The sequence below is a fragment of the Ascaphus truei genome, chromosome 5 (genome assembly GCF_040206685.1).
Source record: "Ascaphus truei isolate aAscTru1 chromosome 5, aAscTru1.hap1, whole genome shotgun sequence".
NCBI lineage: Eukaryota > Metazoa > Chordata > Amphibia > Anura > Ascaphidae > Ascaphus > Ascaphus truei.
The window spans coordinates 276,213,067-276,234,412 of NC_134487.1; the positions used below are offsets into that span (position 1 = coordinate 276,213,067).

The 21,346-nt window shown below is 44.8% G+C and overlaps 1 protein-coding gene across 1 annotated transcript in view; it reads left to right on the forward strand.

Annotated features, from left to right (window-relative positions):
• Positions 1–618: 618 nt before the first annotated feature.
• Positions 619–21,346, forward strand: part of GALNT10 (polypeptide N-acetylgalactosaminyltransferase 10) — a 136,780-nt gene continuing 116,052 nt past the window's right edge. Inside the window, exon 1 of the mRNA XM_075602151.1 lies at positions 619–904. Within this exon, the coding sequence (XP_075458266.1) occupies positions 755–904 (150 nt within the window). The 5' untranslated portion in view covers positions 619–754. The remainder of the gene's footprint in view (positions 905–21,346) is intronic.

Genomic DNA, 21,346 nt, shown 5'->3' on the forward strand with positions numbered 1-21,346 from the left:
CTGTGACACGCGCGCCCGGCGGGGGGGGGGCGGCGCGTGTCACAGCGCTAACCGCGATCTGCGGTCTGTGAGGAGAGGAGAATCTTGCGACGGGAGGGGGCGTGGTCGGGGATTTGCGGGGCCGTGGCCATTACATCACGCGGCTGGTTCGCCCTCATTGGGTGAACCGCCGGTGGGGGCGTGGCCACGCCTCCGTCGCTAGGAGTAAACTCAATTTTATTGAGTTGGGAAAAACCCTGCAGCACGGCGCGGCTGCACCTTCTGCGTGACGGTGCGTAGTGGGCCCAGCCCCATTGAGGGGCGGTGCTTTCACGCACAGTGCATGCCGCGCCGTGCGCACAGGCTGTACTGGGACCGCAGCCATAAGAGTGTAAGCTCTCCGTGGCAGGGATTTCCTTGCACTTGTATTATAATCCTCTGCATAGTATTTCTTTTCCAAAGCGCTGAGTACACTGTGGAATATACATACAGTATACCGCTCACTTTATACCCTGTTCTTGTATTACCCTTTCTCTCTCTCCCCTTCCTTTTACCCTGAAGGTTACCCGGGTTTGTTGGGAGCGCGCGCCAGCCCCCGCCTCCCTCGCGCTGGGCGCGCGCGGTGGGTCAGTTGGAGGAAGTGGCGCGCGCTCGTTCAGTCAAGTCAGAAACAGTCAGTCAGTGAGTGAGGCAGGCGGACGGTGTGTCCGCCTCTCGGTTGGTGCGCTCTTGTCGGGCCACGGACGGGGCGGGGGGAGCAGGGCGTGGGCTCCCCATGCGGCGGAAAGAGAAGCGTCTCCTGCAGGCGGTGGGGCTGGTGCTGGCCGCCCTGCTCTTCCTGCCCAACGTAGGTCTGTGGTCTCTGTACCGGGAGAGGCAGCTGGAGAGCGCGGGGGGCAGCAACGGAGCGCCAGAGGACGGGCAGGTAAATAAGGAGCGCGAGCGCCCAAGCATTGGCGTCTCCATGGCAACATCTCAGCTGTGGGGAAGAGCTGAGTGCTGTTTGTGTGTTTTGAGTGTCTGCATGGAGGTGGAAGTATCTGCTGAGTGAGTGTGAATGGCGATGAGTGAGTCAGCGCGTGCGGTGTGCTAGGCAGTGTTTTGTTTTGTGTGTGCACCTAGTGAAGTATGAGTGGAATGTGGCTGTGTACAGATAGTCCTCGTTATCCAACATTTCACTTTACAACAAATGGCATATTCAGCACTTTACAATGCAACTCTATGGGACGTTTTTCGACACCTGAATGCGTTATCCAACGCTCACCGCCACTGATTAACACGGGACTCACTTTACAGCGGTTTCACTATCCAACGCTTCTTCCAGAACGGATTCCGTGGGATAACTGAGGACTAACTGTACTGAGATATGAGTGACTGTTAGCCAGTGTTGGTTCGCAGAAGTGTGCAGTGCTGTGTGAGTCGGCGTCAGTGCTCTAAAGTTAGTGTCCGTGCAATGCTGAGGTGTAAAGTTAGTGTCCGTGCAATGCTGAGGTGTCAGGTGTGCTACTAATGTATTCGTGACTCTCGGAATTTCAGGTGTGCACTGCTATATGTGTTAGCAAGTATGGGTGCGCTGCTGAGGTGTCAGGTGTACTACGGATGTGCCTGTGAGTGTTGAGCTGTCATCGAGTTTCATTGTATTGCTGCGGTGTCAGTGTGCTTCTGGGAAGTCGGCATGCCTGTTGTGTGTGTGCTAAAATGCGAATGAAGTGTGTCACTGCTGAGTTCGGAGTTGGTGTGTGTGAGATTGCGTGGCTGTGCTCCTAATGACTTGTGTGTACTGAGATGTGAAAGTGCTGGGGAGTCAGTGTGTGGCGTTGTGCTTAAGTTTCAGTATCTGTGAATAGTTGCTGTGGTTTATGCAAGTGTGGGTGTGCTGCTGGGGTGTCAGCAAGTATGCTTGCGCTGGGGTCTGCAGGTGTTTATTTCATGGGGGATACAGCCTTTCTGTGTGCTGAGGGGGTCAGCAAGTGTCAGTGTGCTGAGGGGATAGGCTATCCCAGGGATGGCCAACTCCAGTCCTCAAGGGCCACAAAGAGGTCAGGTTTTTAGGATATCCCCGATTCAGCACAGGTGGCACGGTCCTTGGTTGAGCCATCTGTGCTGAAGCAGGGATATCCTAAAACCTGACCTGTTGGTGGCCCTCGAGGACTGGAGTTGGCCACCCTTGGGCTAGCCTACCGACGTGCCTGTGTATTGTATTTGAAGGTGTCCCAGCCCTTCTGTTTTTCTTCTGCCTCATCACCCTTATTTTTGTGTCTTTAAATTGAAGTTATCCTTGTGTGAGTGTATGTTGCTTGTGATGTGGACTTTATGGAGTTCATTTTGATGGATAGGGATATGTAGCTTGTGTGGAGGAAGGTCTGTCATTTGGCTGTCAGTGATTCAGTTTTATGTCAGTAGATCAATGGATTTTCTTTAGATCAGATACGCTTGTGCAATTTATTTGTGTAATTTATAGCTGAGACATACACAACTGGACCCTAAAACTGCACCTTCCCTCTGTTTATCTTGTGTTTTTAATTCCTTCTCAAGATGGTCATAGACGACTTCCTTTCTTTCAATCAATAGGTATTGTTGTTTCAACAGAACATTTTGTTTGGATAGATGTATGTTAATTAAAAATCTTAAAATAAGTTTTCGGCTTTCAATCTGTTGAGATTTAATGAGAGATGGCAGCAATTGTACTAATTTCTGTATTGATGAAACAGTTACTGGAATACCAGGCTCATAGTAATACTGTTGGCATGTTAATAATTACAGTACAGCCACACCTGCAAGATAAAGTTAAATAAAATGAGCACTTTGAACAGTGTGTAAACTTGCTTCTTCTCTATCCAACAAGACGAAGTATATCTGTGCACGTCCATGACATGTTACCTGAGTTTTTTTTTTTTCAATTGTTGCAACTGAATATTTAACCACATAGGGATTTATTTCACTCCTTCACGGAGAAAGATTATTCCCATTGGGTTTTAATGACATTTTTCTTTACTTTTTTCAACCTGCTCACATATTCCATTGTGACATTTTCTAGTTGTGAAACTTTCCCTTCTCATGGACCACCAAAGTGTTAGAATTGTGTAAATGACCACCATATTGGCTCTTCATCAATATGTTTGCGTATTTATCTATATATGATCATTCTCTCTTTATAAAAGATGTATGCGAGCGTTGACAATATTGTTTCTAAAGCTTAGTCAGCCTGCTGTAATAGAAAGTTGTGGGCTGCATGAGAGCAGCCTGATGTTCATTTTGAAGTATTTTTTTAAACCACCAAATAGCTTTCGATCATCATGGGTTCCAGAGACCACTGCTTAAGAGCCTCTTTTTCTGATTATATTTTAGTTTTTTGAGATGTGTACTGTATTTAAAAAAAACATTTGTTTCTTTATAATCCAAACCTTATCACAACAACATTGAAACTGCTGTTGCATTCTTTGATCATTAACAAATGCATCATTTGTATTAATTTTCCTAATAGTTATTTGTTTTTTTTTTCATTATTGAGCATTCATGTCACACCTTTTAAAAATATCTTTAAAACATGCAGAAGCTGTTAAAAATGTTAGAGGAAATGTTTATGTAATGGGTGCTTTTCCTTTAAAGTAGCTCTACTAGTAGCCGGATTGCAGCTTTAAAGTCCTGTTGGGCCTTATTGCTATTAGAACCAGTAGGTCAAGGTCCCCATCACATTTTCTATGCAAATCACGTTAGTGTGTCTCTCTGGCATGATGGACTTGAACTGTAGTCAGGTCTGTTACTATAACAAGTATCTTCTGTTTCATTTATAGTTATATAATCTGTCAAAATTGCCACCTGCAGCAGGATTGGCAGAGAATACTTTGTACCCTAAGGATGAGCAGCTGCAAATCTGTCATCTATCCTTAGGACAGCATCAAAAAGGTCTTTCTTATCCAGTTCTCTGGCACTGCCAGCTCTCTGCTAAGACTGAGATTTATAGCTACAGGCAAAAGATGTTATGATCTTAAACAGTAGTTCAGACTCATATTTTTTTTCTAACATTTTCTTTGTTGGGAAGCTGTTTAATTTATAGTGTTCTAAATCCTTATTGCCTCATTAGGGAACCCTTATTGCCTCATTAAGGATTGCTTTTGGTTCTGTATGTACTGGCTTTTATGAGCATTTTCTCTTTCTAGTTTGTGCCAGATATTGGTAATCTCAGTATTAAAAGAATTTTCAGCCCATGTCGATCCACTTGTATGTGTATATATATCCCAGGCACCACCCTTCAACCCTGTCCCACCCTCAGCTTTGGCTACGTAAAAATTCTTAGAACATCCCCCACTCCTGTGTGTGTGTCAGTGTGTAGTATCTCGACACACACACTCGCTGACTCACACACACACACTCGCTGACTCACACACACACACTCGCTGACACACACACACACTCGCTGACTCACACACACACTCGCTGACTCACACACACACACACACACTCGCTGACTCACACACACACACTCGCTGACTCACACACACTCGCTGACTCACACACACACACACACACACACACACACACACACACACACACACACACTCGCTGACTCTCACACACACACACACTCGCTGACTCTCACACACACACACACACTCGCTGACTCACACACACACACACTCGCTGACTCACACACACGCACACACTCGCTGACTCACACACACACACACTCGCTGACTCACACACACACACACACTCGCTGACACACACACACACTCGCTGACTCACACACACAATCTCGCTCCCCCATTCCTTACTGACACACTTTTTCTCATTGATCTACCCTCCCTGATACCCTCTCCCTCACTGACACTGACCTCCATGAAGAACAGGGGCAGGCACAGTGCTGGAGCTCTCCGCCTTACCCTCCACCCCTTATCTTGCATTCAAGTTGTCATTTTAAGCAGAAGGTTAAATGAAATGTGAAACCGGAAGTGTTTTTGATTTCCCTATTAGAGGTTTCCATGGCAACTCATCTTTGCTTAATATATGTGAATGGCAATGGCCATTTTAAACTCCCAATGAGGACATTTGTTAAGAGGGCAAATACTGAAGTAAAAAAGGTCAGGTTTACTAAGATATCAACCAAATGGACACTACAGTGGTGACATAAAATATATCATTTTCTTTTTCAGCGAGCAGAGTGAATTGCTGCTTTAAGATCTATCTGTCACACATGTAAATTATCATTGCCTTAGATACAAGACCTAATTAGTTTTTCATACCTTTATAGCAGAGAAGAGGAGGGTAGTGTTATGCTTCTTGCTTTACAGGCAGTAATTATTGACCAGTTTTTGAGGTCACTGATTTTAAGTGTGTGCAAACCATATTCACTTTGTCATGCTAAAGGAGGGTTTTCAATATACTATTGTAATTCCACATCATTACTATACATAGAATAAAATATAAATTTTAAGATGGCATTGTCCTGTTTTCCATATAGAACATCTGGAATAGAGGCTCTTCAAAACATCTGATTTTCATTATTTTGGCATTTTATCTACTCCTCTTATACACTGGTGACCACTGGTGCTTTTAATATAATTTAAAGATTCTGGACCATTTTGCTAGCCAGAATTTTTTTTTTAGTTTTGTACAGACTGCTTTCATCATTTCATCCTAGTTATATATTTCAGTGTGAAACCCTCCTGTTCTTTTCCCTTTGGTAAAGTATTGCTGTAAAAAAAAAAAAGCCCTCTCCTTAAATGTGTCTGAGATTTAATTAAAAAAGGACAAAAGAAAAATGTTCTTGAGCCATAAGATTGCAGTCAAATGACTGGAGATAAAATATGTTGTACTATCACTTAATCCTTCAGCACTGGAAGGGTTATCCTTTTCTAAATGGGGACATGTGCCAGGGTATGTCACCCTGTGCTTGACTAGGGAGGCTGCGAGGGACCCCCTCCCACTTGGAACCGGTACCCACATATAAACAGACAAGTAATGACAGACTCAGGGGCCTACGCAGAGACGTGAGAGAAGGTGAATTTCGCCATGGATTTGGCGAAAAAGTGTGCTTGAAAATGTTTATTGCCGAGAACATGGCGAGTTTCAAAGAATCCGCCAGAAGTGTGTTGTAGGCAAAAAAATTCCCCACGTACGTGGTGAGAATCACTTATTCGCCATTTATAAATTACATGGTATTCTAGTAGGGCCGATACGAATGAACGCGCCATTCAGGCACATTATATGGCGCGTTTCTATCCGCCATCTAAAGTTGGCAAGTACCTGTTGTTCGCCGGTGGTGCTGTGCTGTGTACATGAAGGGGACTGAGGTAACCTCAGAGCTGTCAATCAGCAGCTCTGGGTCTCGCGAGAGGCGCGCGTTCGTCTTTCCACGGTAGCACAGGAATGATTTATGTTTCACAACGACCGCGCGCCTCGGCATGGCGAGTTTCACGCACAGTGAAACTCGTCAAAATTTTCAAAACTTTAAAAACGCGGGTAACGGTGTTCCGTGCATAAGGGGGAAAAAAAAGCCTAATCACTGGCTATTTTATTGCCATTGTACCTGAATATTACGTTGCTCTCTGCATAAGCCCCTCAGTTTGGAGGTATAAAAGGCCGCTGCTTTGTTTATTAACAATCATAATAATGGAGTAAGCGCTAGTCCATGCCAGAGTGGGGTTAGAGGGTCAGCCAGGCCTTGGCCTGCTGCCCCCGTACCCAGCCGAGCCCTAAAGAGCCGGCCGTTGTCGCGAGTGGGTTCCCGGGTGTCACGTTCGCTTGACCCCGCCCATTCGCTCCTATCCCCGGGCGACGCCCGCCCCGAGCCCATCTGGCAAGGACAAGCACTTACCCCCGAACTGCCGCCACTCACGGCTCTATTTAAACCTCCTTAAATTAGACCGTGCCGCCAACACCGCTAGGACTCTCTTCAGCCCCTCCTGCAAATCGTTTTTGTACAAATCCGCCCCTATCTCAGATAAGTGTGTGCCGTCGGCCCGAAACAGGCCGATTGACTTGTAGTCGAACTCGGGATGGGTGATCTGCCATCCCCCGCACTGCGTCACAAACTTCCCCACCATCTTGTTCAATTTGACCCGCGCTCGGTCGACGGTGCCCTTGCACCCCTCCACACTATCCTGCAAACTATGTCCGACCAAACGATCTGTACTCCTGGCCAACGGGCGAGTATGAGGGCTAGGTCGTGTTTTATCGAAGTAGCGTCGAGCGGCCTGATCGTTGCCCCCAACGTGGAGGAGCAGGATCTGTGGCGCCCTCCTATCCCTACCCATCACCATTAGACGCGGGAGCAACTGAGCCCACCGCAGCCCCCTACACCCCCCCCCATACCACATTTGCCTGCTCCGCTCGCAACCCGAGGTTTGCCCCGTATGGGCGTTTGACAGCCCGCTTCTCTGCCCAGTGTATAAGCGAGTCTCCGATTATCCAAGTGGTTGCGGCATCTGTGAAGGCATAAAGGGATGAGGGGGTTTATCCAAGCACGCTAAATCCCAGATAATGCGGGACTGATATAGGACCGGTATCTGTTAGACTTCCATCGCCCTATCTTTTGGATTGCAGCTACTGACAGCCCCGCGCGTGATGCCTCCGTTGCCGCCCCAATCCGGAACGAATGCGTCCCGTATTGTGCCTCGTCGAGACCCTGGTGTCTTAGGCACATGCGGAAAACCCGCAGGTACTGGAATCTAGATAACGGTACCCCGTCCGCGTGAAGGAGCAGGGGACCCTGACCGTCTGGCCTGCATGCCAAGTATTCCCTGAGCGTGTTCACTGGGCAAAATTTTTTGTTGCAGACCGGGACCAGAATGGAAGATTCGGCTCCCGGCTGCCTCTTAAGGCTTCCCTTGGCCTGCCCCCGTCCCCCGTCCCTCCCCCAGGGGTCGCAACGGCGGCCCAGAGGTCCTAGCGAGGTGAGGGGGGAGGGGGCTTGCCCCCTGGTCATGGGCATCCCTCGCCTAATTGGCTGGAGGGATTGCTTTCTTTCAGGAGCCCTTTGTTCAATTATCCCATTCCACCAACATTGCAGAGTGAATCATGCTTTTATGACATATTGATAAATTGGAAAGCAATACCCTGATGCATCATACATGTTACCATTATTAATTTACTATTCATTTTCCAAAATGAAAAAATATCTGTAGAATTGGCTTTGAAGGAATAGACTGGTCATAATTAAGTTGATCAAAAGTTCATAATTAGTCAACTAATTTTCCACCGTACATAATTATCTACTCGCCCAGTTAGGTTTGTTTTTTTCCTGATAAAATTCATTAGTGATTTAAGATTAATTTAAAGATTAACTTGAAGTTGCACGCCCACTTACCACGAAAATGAACCAAGGACAGGGGCATGTTTAATAGGTTAAATGTAGTTGAATTACCGCTTTTAAAATAAATAACAAATTAGAAATACGTCTTTTTAAATACCTTTTGAAACTTGACTGTCATGGTAAATTTATGCTTGGGATGGTTTTTACAATCCATGTCTCTTTTACATGTCTCTTTTACAATCCAGTTCTCAAAACTAAAACGTGTTTGTGTTTGTCCATTGTTTGCATAGTAATTTGTATAAATGTTTTGTATAATAATTATAAATACATAATTCGTCAAACAGATAAACACAACTAGCTAACATGCTTTGATTCATTTGAGCCAGATTAATTTTTTTTAAATTTTTGGCAGGATGTAAAAATAAGTAGAACTAATTAAGGTTGTTTGAATCTTCCTAAGGAATGTGATTTACGCTGATAAGGACGTGGAACTGTCCGTTTAAATAGAATATTTGATTTGACAGAAACGGTCTTGTATCTCACTCGCTTGCTATTTATTCTCATAAAATAATCCACAGAGGGGGTTTATAGTACTTCAAAAGCTGTCCTGTAAAAATGTGCTCCGAATTGCTGAACACATCTAATCTCTTTATCCCCACTAGCTTCAAATCCTTCCTCATCCTTCCTCATCTTTCCATCTTGGGATAGCTCCCTATTTATTTATTTATACAATGTTTTACCAGGAAATAATACATTGAGAGTTGCCTCTTGCTTTCAAGTATGTCCTGGACACAGTTATGATGACAATACATGGTTACATTAAATAAACACAGGTTATATATTCAACTTACAGACATTTCAGGACAGTGAATAATATATGATTATGGGCCTATGTAACCGTTACAGACAAGATTGAAATGTGAAACAGCTGAAGTCTGAAATTATTTAAACTTGAGGCGGTTTTAGATTCTCTGGTAGGTTATTCCAGTCACCAGGTGCACGGTCTGAGAAGGAGGAGCGGCTGGATTCCTTGTTGAACCTTGGGATCGTGAACAGTCTCTTGGAGTCGGGAGATAAGGCTAAGGCCCGCTGCCTCAGACCACGCGCCCGCACTGCAGACAGGCGGCGCGTGGAGAGGCATTGGGCGCAGCGGGTCCCAGCCCTAAGAGCTGCGTTTGGTAGGGGTGAGGAGTTTGTTCAGTTAGGCGGGTAGTTTGTCCGGAAAGTATTTGAAGGCAAGACAGAAAAAATATACTTTGCGTCTGGAGTCGAGGGTTAGCCAATCTAGTTCTTGGAGCATTTTGCAGTGATGTGTGTTGTAGTTACATTGTAGAATAAAGCAGCATATTGCGTAGTTGAGGGTCTCCTGTTTGCTAAGGTGATTTTGGGGGGCTGTTCCATACCCTATTATCTAGATTACTTCCCGCAGTACCCCTTGCCAACTTGTAGGGCACACAGAAGAGTTGGGCTCTCACTGTCCTGTTAGAACTAGAATAGTTAATGAGGCCAGCTGCTATCCTAGGTTGGCTATAAAACCCCACCATCCTGTTTGGTGTTTGCTTGTCAAACATTGTTTTACAGGTCAGGAGTCTCTTTATTCTTTTTTCCTAGCGCTGCGTCTTTCCCTGTTCCTCTTCATTCTGGCTCCTAGTTCTACTGACATTCATAATTCATGTACATTCTTGTTTTTTGTTTTGTATTCCCTTTGCACTATTTTTGTCCCCCTGCTTATTATCTTTGTCCCTTGCTATTTATTGCTGTTGCATTTAGCACTGCAGTTCCTTGCTGCTTATCTTGCTTGTCCTGTACTGTATTGTCCTTTAGCACTGTCTCCTTTTTATTATTTAGATAGCTTAGCTTTTTGGTGCGCGTATTATTATTATTATTATTATTATTATTATATCCATTTTGTTTTCACAATTTTGTTCTTGTGTTATATCAAACAATATATATATATCTATTATAATCAAAAACGAATAGACAATACCGTTCTGTGGCTAACAAAATGCTTTGAAATGTGCGAGCTTTCGAGATACACTGATCTACTCTTTCGGCGATGTTACAATGGATAAAGCAAGAAAGGTTTAACTTAAAAACAGTGCTTCTTGGAATGTTATCTGTGACTGAAATGTATCCCTCCCCCCTGTGCTGTATGCGATTTATGACTTGAGGTGTTAAATGGTCCCTGAATGTTAGTGATATGTATGTAAATATAAAATTATAACACGCCCATAGTGTATAGAGTGCTTTACAAAAGGTGTGTGTGTGTGTGTTGTGGGCGTGTTGCAATACTATAACTGTGTGTGGATATTATGTGGTCCATATTGGTATATAGGGATGGAATTACATTTTGTATGTGTAAGAGACAGCTGTTTGTGCATTCATATAGCGCAGTATGTATAGACATGGCTTTTAGCACTCATGGGAAGAGAGTCCTCTTGTGTTAGTAGTGACTCATGAAACTGCGGTCTTGGTTTAGGCCTCTGCTAAGTGTCCCGAACAGTTGCATAAATTTATATTCATGCAACCGTCTCTCTTTCGATGTTCTAAGATTTCCTTTGAGTATGGCCACCTTCAGATTTGTTAATTTTATGGCCAGAGTCAGAGACCTGTTCGCCGACAGGACTGTCTCTTGTTCCGCTTGTGATGCTGTGGCGATGCAGATTCGTTCTCTTGTTTAGCCCCTTTTCCGTCTCGCCTATGTAGCAGCAGCCCCCTGGGCATTTCATGCACATGATGAGGCACACGACATTGCTGGAGGAACAGGTGAACCTTCCTCTGATTTTGTGCTCCAGATTCCTGTGTGGTATTTGTATTGTGCCCACTGTGTGGAGCATTGCGCAGGTTTTGCATCTTGCGTCCTGGCATGGTCTTGTTCCGCATTCAGTTGTACTTTTGAATACTTTACTCCTCACCATCATTTTCTTGAGATTGAGGTTGTCTGTATGATAATAAGGGTGTTTCAGGGAAGACCTGTTGCAGTCTTGCATCTTCCTGGAGAATGGGTTGTAGTTCCCTGGCGATATTGCGTAGGGCTTCTAGGTGTGGGTTATATGTGACCACCAAAGGTACCCTGTCGCTTGTCTTGTTCTGTCTGTATTCAAGGAGATCACTTCTTGTTATTCTGGTGTATTTGCTGGTCTACAATTCTGTGGTTATATCCACGGTTTATGAAATCCAATCTCAAGGCTGTAATCCGCTGGCCTCTTAATTATTAAGCTCGGCTAACACGGTACAGATCTATCCTATCTATCTCCTGTGTTTTGTGGGTTTTCATGCTACCTCAGAGGGTTCCATACATCCTGATACCTATAGATAGGTCTTCAAAAATCGACTCATTGACTCTTGCAGGATGAGTGAAAAATGAGGGGTGGTGCCATGGAGCTACCTGACAAGGTACTGGTAAGAGCACTGGTGCAGAAAGACCACATTGGTAGCAAAACTGTCAATCACAGCTCTGATTCACAAAGTCTTTCTGAAGTGCCTACTGCATAGTGCTATACAAAGCAATATGGGACACGACTTCCGAGATGCCACCACAGCATTTCTTCTGCACTCACAATCTTTTTAGCACCTTGCCAGGCAGCTATATGGCACTCTGATGGTGGACTGGCTGGCAAGTCTCAATTCTCTTTTGCAAGCTCGGAGGTCATGTTTCTTTTCTGCTATTCTGTCCTCTATCATTCTCATTATAAATAATACTTTCTGTTACCGGGAGCCCTTACGATGCTAGTAAATGTGAGACTTGAATTTAGTACGAACTGACACTGTTTCCCCTTAAAATACTTTTGCCGCAATAATCCTTCAACTATTGCTTTCCACAAAATACTAATTTTTCAACTGGTACTTGATAGTTATTCTGATTCACTTTAATCAGAAATCAAGAAGAAATTATGTTTTTGCTCAAACTAATTATTTGTGTAAATGGCTTCCAGAAAATACAGGAATGTGACCACAGTTAGAATAAACTGACGATTAGTCACCGGAAGAAATCTTAAAAAAACTGCATGATATGTAGCTAACATGAATAATGTTTCAATTCTATGATAATGTGAAACATTATTGAACATTTTTAAAAGTGTACAGTGGAACCACAGATGAATGAACATAATTGATAAGCCACGCTTGGGATGTACTAATAACGTGTCCCAAAATTATCCAAATATAACATTGAAATGGCTTCTAATACTTGAAAAATAGTCTCATTTTAATTGCAGGGTGGGCACATTGAAGGACAGTTTCAAGCAGCAGTCCATGCTGATGGCCATATTTTTCTTACAATCTTAATTAATTTAAGAAAAAGCATGACATGCTCGTGGGGCAAGATACTAACATTATACGAGTTAAACTCTTTTGGAGAGGATTGCTGGTTTAAAACTTAAATGGGCAATTCTTCCTAGGACCAAAGTGAACTAATGCCCGTCACCTTTTTAAGGGGTAACATCTAAGTGATTGATGCCCCAAATCTGATACCAATAAGTGTTTCAAATAATTTGTTTAAAGCTGCAGACCAAGTAATATCCAACGTGGGTTTTTTTTTTTTTTTTAAATAAATAAACCAGTTCTGTACTATGAGAAAATACGTGTGTGTGTATTCAATGATATTTTTAATGTCTTGTAATATAACAACCATTTTATGTTTCTATAGCAACCATTTACAAAGTCACATCCCCTTTTTGAGCCCTGCACTCTCTCTAGCAGTGCACCAATTGTATCTAGTGACTGCCTGGTCACATGATCTTCCCCAAAGAACATTGCATCTTTGTTCCTCTTCTGCTGCACTGACATCCATTTAGTGAACCCCGAGCTGAATCTTCGCTGATCGATCACAGAACGGATCGATCTGCAATTTAGCTAATTACTTATGTGGATTGTATTGATGCACATATTAAAGGGGGGAAAAGTGTGTGTGTGTGTGTGTGTGTGTGTGTGTGTGTGTGTGTGTGTGTGTGTGTGTGTGTGTGTGTGTGTGTGTGGAGCACGTGCATTTTAAGTGAAACTTCTTTGTCTTTTGTCACTGTTTTGTCTCCGAAATTGTATTTGTGCTGGTGATGTTTGACACAAAATCAAAACACAATTTCATTGACAAAACGTAAAGAAGTTTGACTCACACCCCCGTTTTAGCTATTTGCACTTCTATATTTATACCAACTGTGAATTTCTTGTGTGTATGTGTCTCTGTCTCTCTTTGTGTGTCTGTCTGTGTGTGTCCCCCCTATGCTGCTGCTGTGGATTTCCCTGCTCATGCACGCCGGGGCCTCTGTGCACGCGCGCCATGCGCGGGGGGCCTCTGCGGAATCCAGCGCTGCCTTTCTCCTCTCTGGTGACTGGAGCTGTTGCAAGCTGGCATCACTGACGTCGCTGATGACCTCTTCTGCCAGCAGTGACGTCACTTCCGTCACCATGAAGTCAATTTACTGCCAAGGAAATTTTCTCGTGTGGTAGGTGCACACAAAGAAGTTTAACTACAAAAACTAAATTAGAGAAAAAAAACTGCAGCTTGGACTGCTTTAAGTTAATATGTAAACGTGGAGAGCTGAGATGTATGAGGAGTTTGGTGTTCTGCTGAATTCTCCCTTTTGTCTGATATCACTGTGTTCAGCAAGTGCTGGCACAGCCCCAGCCCCCTCTCCTTATCTTTATCTGCTCTCTGATAAGGACATGGTGAGATAAGGGTAAAGAAAACAGTTGGTTGACAAAAACTTCCTCATCCAGAGGCCCCTAAGGCCCGTTCTATAGTACCTGCACTTATAGTTGGCTGACGTGAGTCAGCTTTCCATAATGGCGCGTGCGCGCACTGCAGGGAGAATAGAGTGGGCCGACAGCGGGGAGGATTGGAAAAATAATGATTTCGCGCTGCTGTTTGTTGCGCGTCATACACTATGAGCCAATCATAGTGAGCCTGCAATTTAATTGGCGCAAAAATTATTCCTGCCTCTTGTTTTGTTTGTCTTGTGTGTCTCCCAGGCATTGCAGATTTGTGGCACTGGCTTGTGATTTGTGGATTGGAGTGGTGATAATGCAGCCCTATAAAGTGAAGGCGCTGCAGAATGTGACAGTAATTCATAGCACTGATTGCATATACATGTTTGTTTGTGTTTAGTTCAGTTTTTACCAATTACACTAAGTAAACATTCTTTATTATGGACCTTTTATGTATGTGTGTGACGTCATGGCCCCGCCTACCGTGTGCATCATAGCCACGCCCACCCGTCGCTCATAGCGCAGACCAGTACACACACAGTGTGCTTCTCGTGCATGAGCATTCGCGCACGAAGTATAAAACGGCCCTAAGAAACTTGGCTTGTAATTAAAGGAGCGCTAATTGAGACATTATATATTTTTTCCTTCATTTATTAGATTTGAAGCAGGGACTCTCTGGATCTGAACCGTGTTGATTTCAGCTTTGAGGATCACCTGCTCCGAGAGATACTTACCTCGCTAAGGGGTGCTGGTATCTGCCCAGTTTAAATGTCCCGCGTCATAAGGACTAATAGGAAGCCACAAGGGATGATGTCACAGCTTCCAACTGGCCCGCAGAACGAGAAATTTAAAACTGCCATATCGATATCCTCAACTAGCCCTGTCTGGGCTTCTACTGGCACACTCTTCCGAGATCAGCATCTCTGGAAGCAGGGGGTCCCCTGAGCAGAAATTAACGTGTTCAGCTTCAGAGAGCCACCTGCTTCAAGCCTATTAAAAAAATGAAAGGACAAAGAGTCTCGTTAAAAAAATTATAATTAAAATAGCAAAACCGTTGCTAATTGATAAGTTTCTAATTCTTTAGGGAAGACAAATAGACTGGCTGGCTACAAGGGGTAGGTGAGGTGACTCGTCAAGTTTTTTGGTTATATTTGACTCAGACTTTGGGCACTCTACTTAGCAAAGGTTACTTAGCAGTGAATTGGTACATGATTCATTGTACGTCTCCACAATTTCTAGTCGGTTCAGTTCCCCAATTTGCGGACTATCGCACCAAACATGCTGCTTTATAGAACTTAATTGTTTCGTTTTTAATCTAGTATCAAGGCTAGCATAGATAATAAATGGAGAAGATGACTTGTAATCCATTGAGCAGTTGTACACTAAATCTGAAAGGGTATTTTCCACCTTGGACCAAACGGAATGATTGGTAGATGTTAAATGTAGGAGATTGGCACATTAATAAAATCAAATATTTGGGAGAAGGGATGGCTCCGTGAGTAAAGACACTGATTCTGATAACGACACTGGGTTTGTCTGCTCCTTGTGACCTTGGGCAAGTCACTTTATCTTCCTGTGGCTCAGGCACCAAAATCATAGATTGTAAGCTCATCTGGGCAGGAACGGTAACATTTCTATGATTTGCTTACCGTGCACTATACTGTAATTGTGAAAGGCTTGGAGTCCTGTTGGGAGAAAAGCGCCATATGAAATAAAGTAATTTTTTAATTTATTATGTCTTTATTAATAAAAAAAAAAACTAAATGAAAATCTGCTCTTTTCCATGTATGCATTGCTAAAAGTAACAATATGTTTAGTAATGTGATATAACAATATAATTGGGGATTTTAAATGAGAGAGAGAGTGTGTTTCTCCTCTTGACTGTTACTAAAAGCCTACCGACCGTGATAAAAACCGTTATGGCACTGCCTTGTTTTTCTGTTATGTTACAATTCTAGTTAAACACTGGCTGCTTGGAAAGTCATCTGCTGCTGGGAGTGGTTCCTTCCCATTGTAGTTTAGTGTACAAGTTATTTAAAAGCTGTAATTTTTCTAAGACTGGAATTAATCCTACTGAGCTAAGTAAGTGTAAGCTTTCAGGGAGAAAATGTACATACCTATGAATATTGTGCTTTGTTTTGTTAACCTTGTCTCAATTACAGGACTTGCTGTGTAGTGCATTGATATGCATTGCTGGATACTCTGTCTGAAATAGTAATTTCCTTTGTCTTCTTTACCCAATGTGTGCGCTGCTTCTGGGAGGTAGGTGATGCCGTTATAAAGGTTTTACTGGGAGATCTTTCATACTTGCCCTCAGGTGTCTGAAATAGTATCTCAAAATTACTTATTTTTACATTTGTTTTTAAATTATTATTACCACTCATGAGCACGTACACATCTCAGACAGGTCATCAAACCTGTCTTTCCCCATTATCTCTTATCGATGCTATCACTGCAATAAGGGATTCTAGGTAATGACATGCAAATGAGCATTCGCAATGCACTGCGCATGCGCCAGCTCCCATAATGGCCGCCCCACTTTGGAGCACTCTACGCATGCACGAAATGTCCAATGCACATGCGTAGCTAAAGCAATATGGCGGTGCCCTGCGAAGGGAGTCGCCACGCTCCCCAGCTGCAGCAGAGGTGAGGGGAGCTAAGAGAGGGACCTGGCCACACTAATAAATGTAAAATACGAATCAAAATCAGTCACCAATGGAAAAGACAAAGCTTTAAAAAAAAAAAAAAAAAAAGTACTTGTCTGAATAAGGTGCTTGTAAAAAACAGACGGTGCTTCGCAAAGGATCTAAGGCCGCGCGTATAGTGCCCGCGAACGGCGACGGGACGGGAACCGCTCTGTTGAAGGTGCTCTCAGTCGGTAATGAAGAATGAAAAAGTTCTGTTAAAATTGAATTGGAGTTGAACTGGATTCAGCATTTCATCATCAACTCTGCACTGGACCTGATGAAGCGAGAGATACTCGCGAAACGCGTAGCACTGTGTCGGCATAGCTGCTCTGTTTTGGACCACTGAAGGCCACTGTATTTTCTGAAGGAGAAGCTCATTTGCATGCCCTGCGACCGGACGCGGCAGCTAAGGAGACCCCCGCATGAGCTGGCACTAAGGAGACGGACGCCGGATGTGTATTATTTACATGTAAGTTCTTATACTTACCTGTTGTTTAATAAAATCACTTTTAACTCACTGAGCGTTTCTGCACCTGTTTGGAGCCCACCATAGGGAGCGAACTGCTCATATCGGAAGCTCCCACATCACCCTGGGTATTACCCTTTGAAGTGGATCTCTCTAAAGAAACTTTGACAAGATCGGCTCACACTTGTCCGTGTGAGTAAGATCTGGCTTTAGCCTTTTTATATTTTCACCACCTATTCCATGTGTGTATGCTTGTTTCACTTAGTGGGTTCACTTAGTGTTTCTTTTTTTTTTTTTTTTTCTATGCGCTCACCTTTTCGACAAGAATTATCTCTATAAGATTATGCCTGCTGTATTACACAACTTTTTCTGTAGAGCCCGCACACAATGCTCATTTGCATGTCATTACCAAGAATCCCTGGCTGCAGTGTCTTTAAAAGTGTTTGCATTCAGCTGCTTCTCATCTGTGCTTTGTGAGCCTATTTCACAGACATTTAGTGAATTAAGTACTTGTGTAAAAATGTGCAGTGAGTCCTGGTTTCTGACATTAAAGTACAGGCACCTTTCTTGCAGTTCTGTTTGAAACACTGTGATGAATTTCAGAGCGCTGACATTTACAGCTTCTTGTCCCTTTCTTTGGAAGAAATGTTGGATGAGAGTGTTGCATAGTAATCACTATGTACATCATATACTTAAGAAACCAAGCCTAGTCTTGCCAAGTTGGTGACAAGTTAGATTGGATGCCTCTTTGGCAGAAGAAAGTACCATTGCCTTCAAAATAAATGTTGAACCCTTTAAAGACAACATTGCTTCTGTCAAATTGAATTTTCTTTATGTATGCAACTAATATTTATTTATTGTGTATGTTGCTTACATATCTTCAAGCAGTAATCTGCTCTCAATTACTGGACAACCTGTGATAGAATTCTAGTTTAGAAAGGAAATCCAAGCATGTTGTGGTTTTTTTTTGTTTTTTTTTTAAACATAGGATTGAAACGGGGTCTCTGGATCTGAGCCCCATTAATTTCAGCTCCAGGGTCACGTGAGCCTATATGAAGCCACACCGGATGATATGGCTTCCTACTGGCCCGCAGGACGTGGGAGCTTTGAAAAGTGGCCATTATGTGATCCTTACTAGCAGAGTGGCTACTGGAACCCCCTGGGGAGGCAAGTATCTCGGGAAGCAGGAGGTCCCCGGAGCTGAAATGAATGGGTCGGCTCTGGAAACACCCTGCTTCAATCCTATGTTGACAGAAAAAAATCGCCTGCTTGAATTGCTTCTTTAAACTATAATTCTATCACATGCCGTACAGTAATAGAGAACAGTTTATTGTAATTCACTTACAAATTTCATTCACTTACGCCAGTTTTATGATGCATATTAAAAGTTTTATTTTTAGTGTGTACAAAAATGTGAACTTAAAAGCCAGCTAGAATTTTTTAGGCGCCAAAGTTTTGTTTAGCGGGTGGGGAGGCAGTGGAGTCGTGCTGCTGTTTTACTCTCTCCCCTCTTCTTTTCTGCTGTTCAAATTTGGCCCCTAAAAATCGGATTCTTCACTGTTGGCAGGTATTCTATTACGGTGTAGCTCCTGTGAGAAGGGCCGAACTGCTGCAAGGAAAAAAAATTTGGGCTGCACGGGTAAAATCCTCATCATCCTCATATCTCCCCCAGAACCCCTCACTATCAACCTTTGCAATACTCCCCATCTATCTCTCATACCCCATCTCTCCCCCTCACCCACACATAATACTCCCCCTCCACACCACACACATCCCACCCCCCTGCACCTCACATCATTCTTCCCCCCCTGCACCTCACATCATTCTTCCCCCCCCTGCACCTCACATCATTCTCCCCCCCTGCACTTCACATCATTCTCCCCCCCCCGCACCTCACATCATTCTCCCCCCCCCGCACCTCACATCATTCTCCCCCCCTGCACTTCACATCATTCTCCCCCCCCCGCACCTCACATCATTCTCCCCCCCCCCGCACCTCACATCATTCTCCCCCCCCCCGCACCTCACATCATTCTCCCCCCCCCCGCACCTCACATCATTCTCCCCCCCCTGCACGTCACATCACTCTCCCTCCCCTGTACCTCCAATGATGCACCTCCAATGACCACCCTCCCCTGCCCCGCCAATGACGACACCCCTCCCTCCCCCGCCCCGCCAATGACGACACCCCTCCCTCACCCGCCCCGCCAATGACGACACCCCTCCCTCACCCGCCCCGCCAATGACGACACCCCCCACACCTCGGTTTGCGGAGGAGGAGGCGGCAGAGCAGGCAGGACTTCACGCACGCGCTCTAGCAAGCAGCAGGCACGGAAGTGCCTCAATGCTAGAGCGCGCTGCTGCTCTGGCTCGTGGGGGAACCGGAGAGCGGGCTCGTGGGGGAGAGGACTCGGGAGGTAGGCGGAGGGGGAGAGCAGACTCGGGAGGCGGAGGGGGAGAGCAGACTCGGGAGGCAGAGGGGGAGAGCGGACTCGGGCTGAGGGGGAGAGCGGAAAGCTGCCGCGGGCCGCACTGTGAGTGCGCCCTGCGGGCCGCGTGTTGTGCAGGCCTGCTGTAAAATGTCATTTTTGTTTTGTGTCTTTATCTGGGTTTCCCAGTGGGTTTTCTAACTTTGCTCAGTTTCTTTAGACTGGTGATTCAAAAGTTTGGTTTCTGAATGACTGCTATCTCCCCTACCCCCCCAGCACACTAAGGCTGTGGTTCCACTGTGCACTGTAGCACGCATGCCCGCGGGGTGGCGGCGCGTGCACAGCGCTTCACCGCGATCTGCGGTTTGGGACAAGACTGCAGAGTTTGTGACGGGGGGCGTGTGGCTGGGGTTTTCCAGGGGTGTGGCCATGACCTCACGCGGCTGGTTCGCCCTCATTGGCTAAACCGCTGGAGGGGGAGTGGTCACCCCTCCATCGCAACTTCTAAATTAAATTTCAATGTCTTTGGGAAAAACGGTAGTACAGCGCGGCTGCATCTCCCGCGCGAAGGTGTGTACTGGGCCCAGCCCCATTGAGGGGCGGAGTTTCTTTGCGCAGCACACGCCTCGGTGTGCGCTGTAGAAGGCACTGGTGTCGCGGCCTTAGTGTAACAGCTCTCACAGACCTGTGTAACCACCAGTCATGACGTCCGCTCTCTGCTCCTCCCACCCTCTCCCAAATTCCACACTACTTGTTGCTGCACTGTCACTCACCGCCTTGGTCGCGCACCTGCTCTGGCTGTGATGTTGCACTCGTAAAGCAGGATCGGTCGTGCAGTGACCGGCTGCGGCAGTCATTAACCATGACGGGGCAAACACAAATTTAGGCTCGTGGTTGAAATTTCTATCCCTAATTTTAAATATCCTCCCTGTTTTTACACTGCTCACAAGTCTTCTCCAATCAAGTTTCATGTCTATAGCTTGGCAGAGCAGCAGTCGTTGGATCATTTTGGGAATATTGGCGAATCAAATCAAACTTTAAAGGCTGAAACTTTTTTTTTTTTTTTTTTATATATATACGTGTTTTGGATCTGACATTTTTTTGTGTGACTCGCTGATTATTTTTAAGTTTACTGTAATAAATCAGTCCATTGAAAAAGACTGTAGCACACTTGCTAATTTGGCCTTGGTGAGTCCTGGTCTCTTAAGGGAGGTAAATGGTTATTTCCTTACAGGCCCTAGTTGTTGTACACTTGTGTATTAATATGTATCTGTTTTAAAGGTTAGTGTTTGGCACCTCTGTAGTTCTGGAAGATTTCCAGAAGGTCAACTGATATGGTGTGACCTTATTATAATGTTTAGCCCACACTTTAATCTGCCCAGCAACAGGGGTGGGTACCTATGTTATAGGCAGCGTTCAGCACTTTTTGCCTCGGATCCCAGGAGGTACCAAAGGACGGGGTTTCCAGGCTCTCCTAACCTGTAAAGAGGACCTTTTTTTATTGTTTTTTAATATTGGGGCAAGTGTCCCAGTGTTGGGGGGACCAGTGTTTGGCAGAGCTTATAGTGTGTGCGATGGCACTTGTACGCTAAGCACAAATTGCAGGATCTGCTGAGGGCGCTCCTAGTGGTTGCGTGCTCACGACGGAGCGTGACGGCGCAACCACGTTTTTGAAAAGACACAAAGAATTTGTCTTTTAAAGCGGCGGCTGCATCACATGAATGGTTCAGCCAATCACGGCGAACCAGCTTTGTTGCGTCATAGCCACGCCCCATATCACCTGAATCAGTATGAGCGGAGATCGCTTGAGCGTCGGGTGCGTGCCATG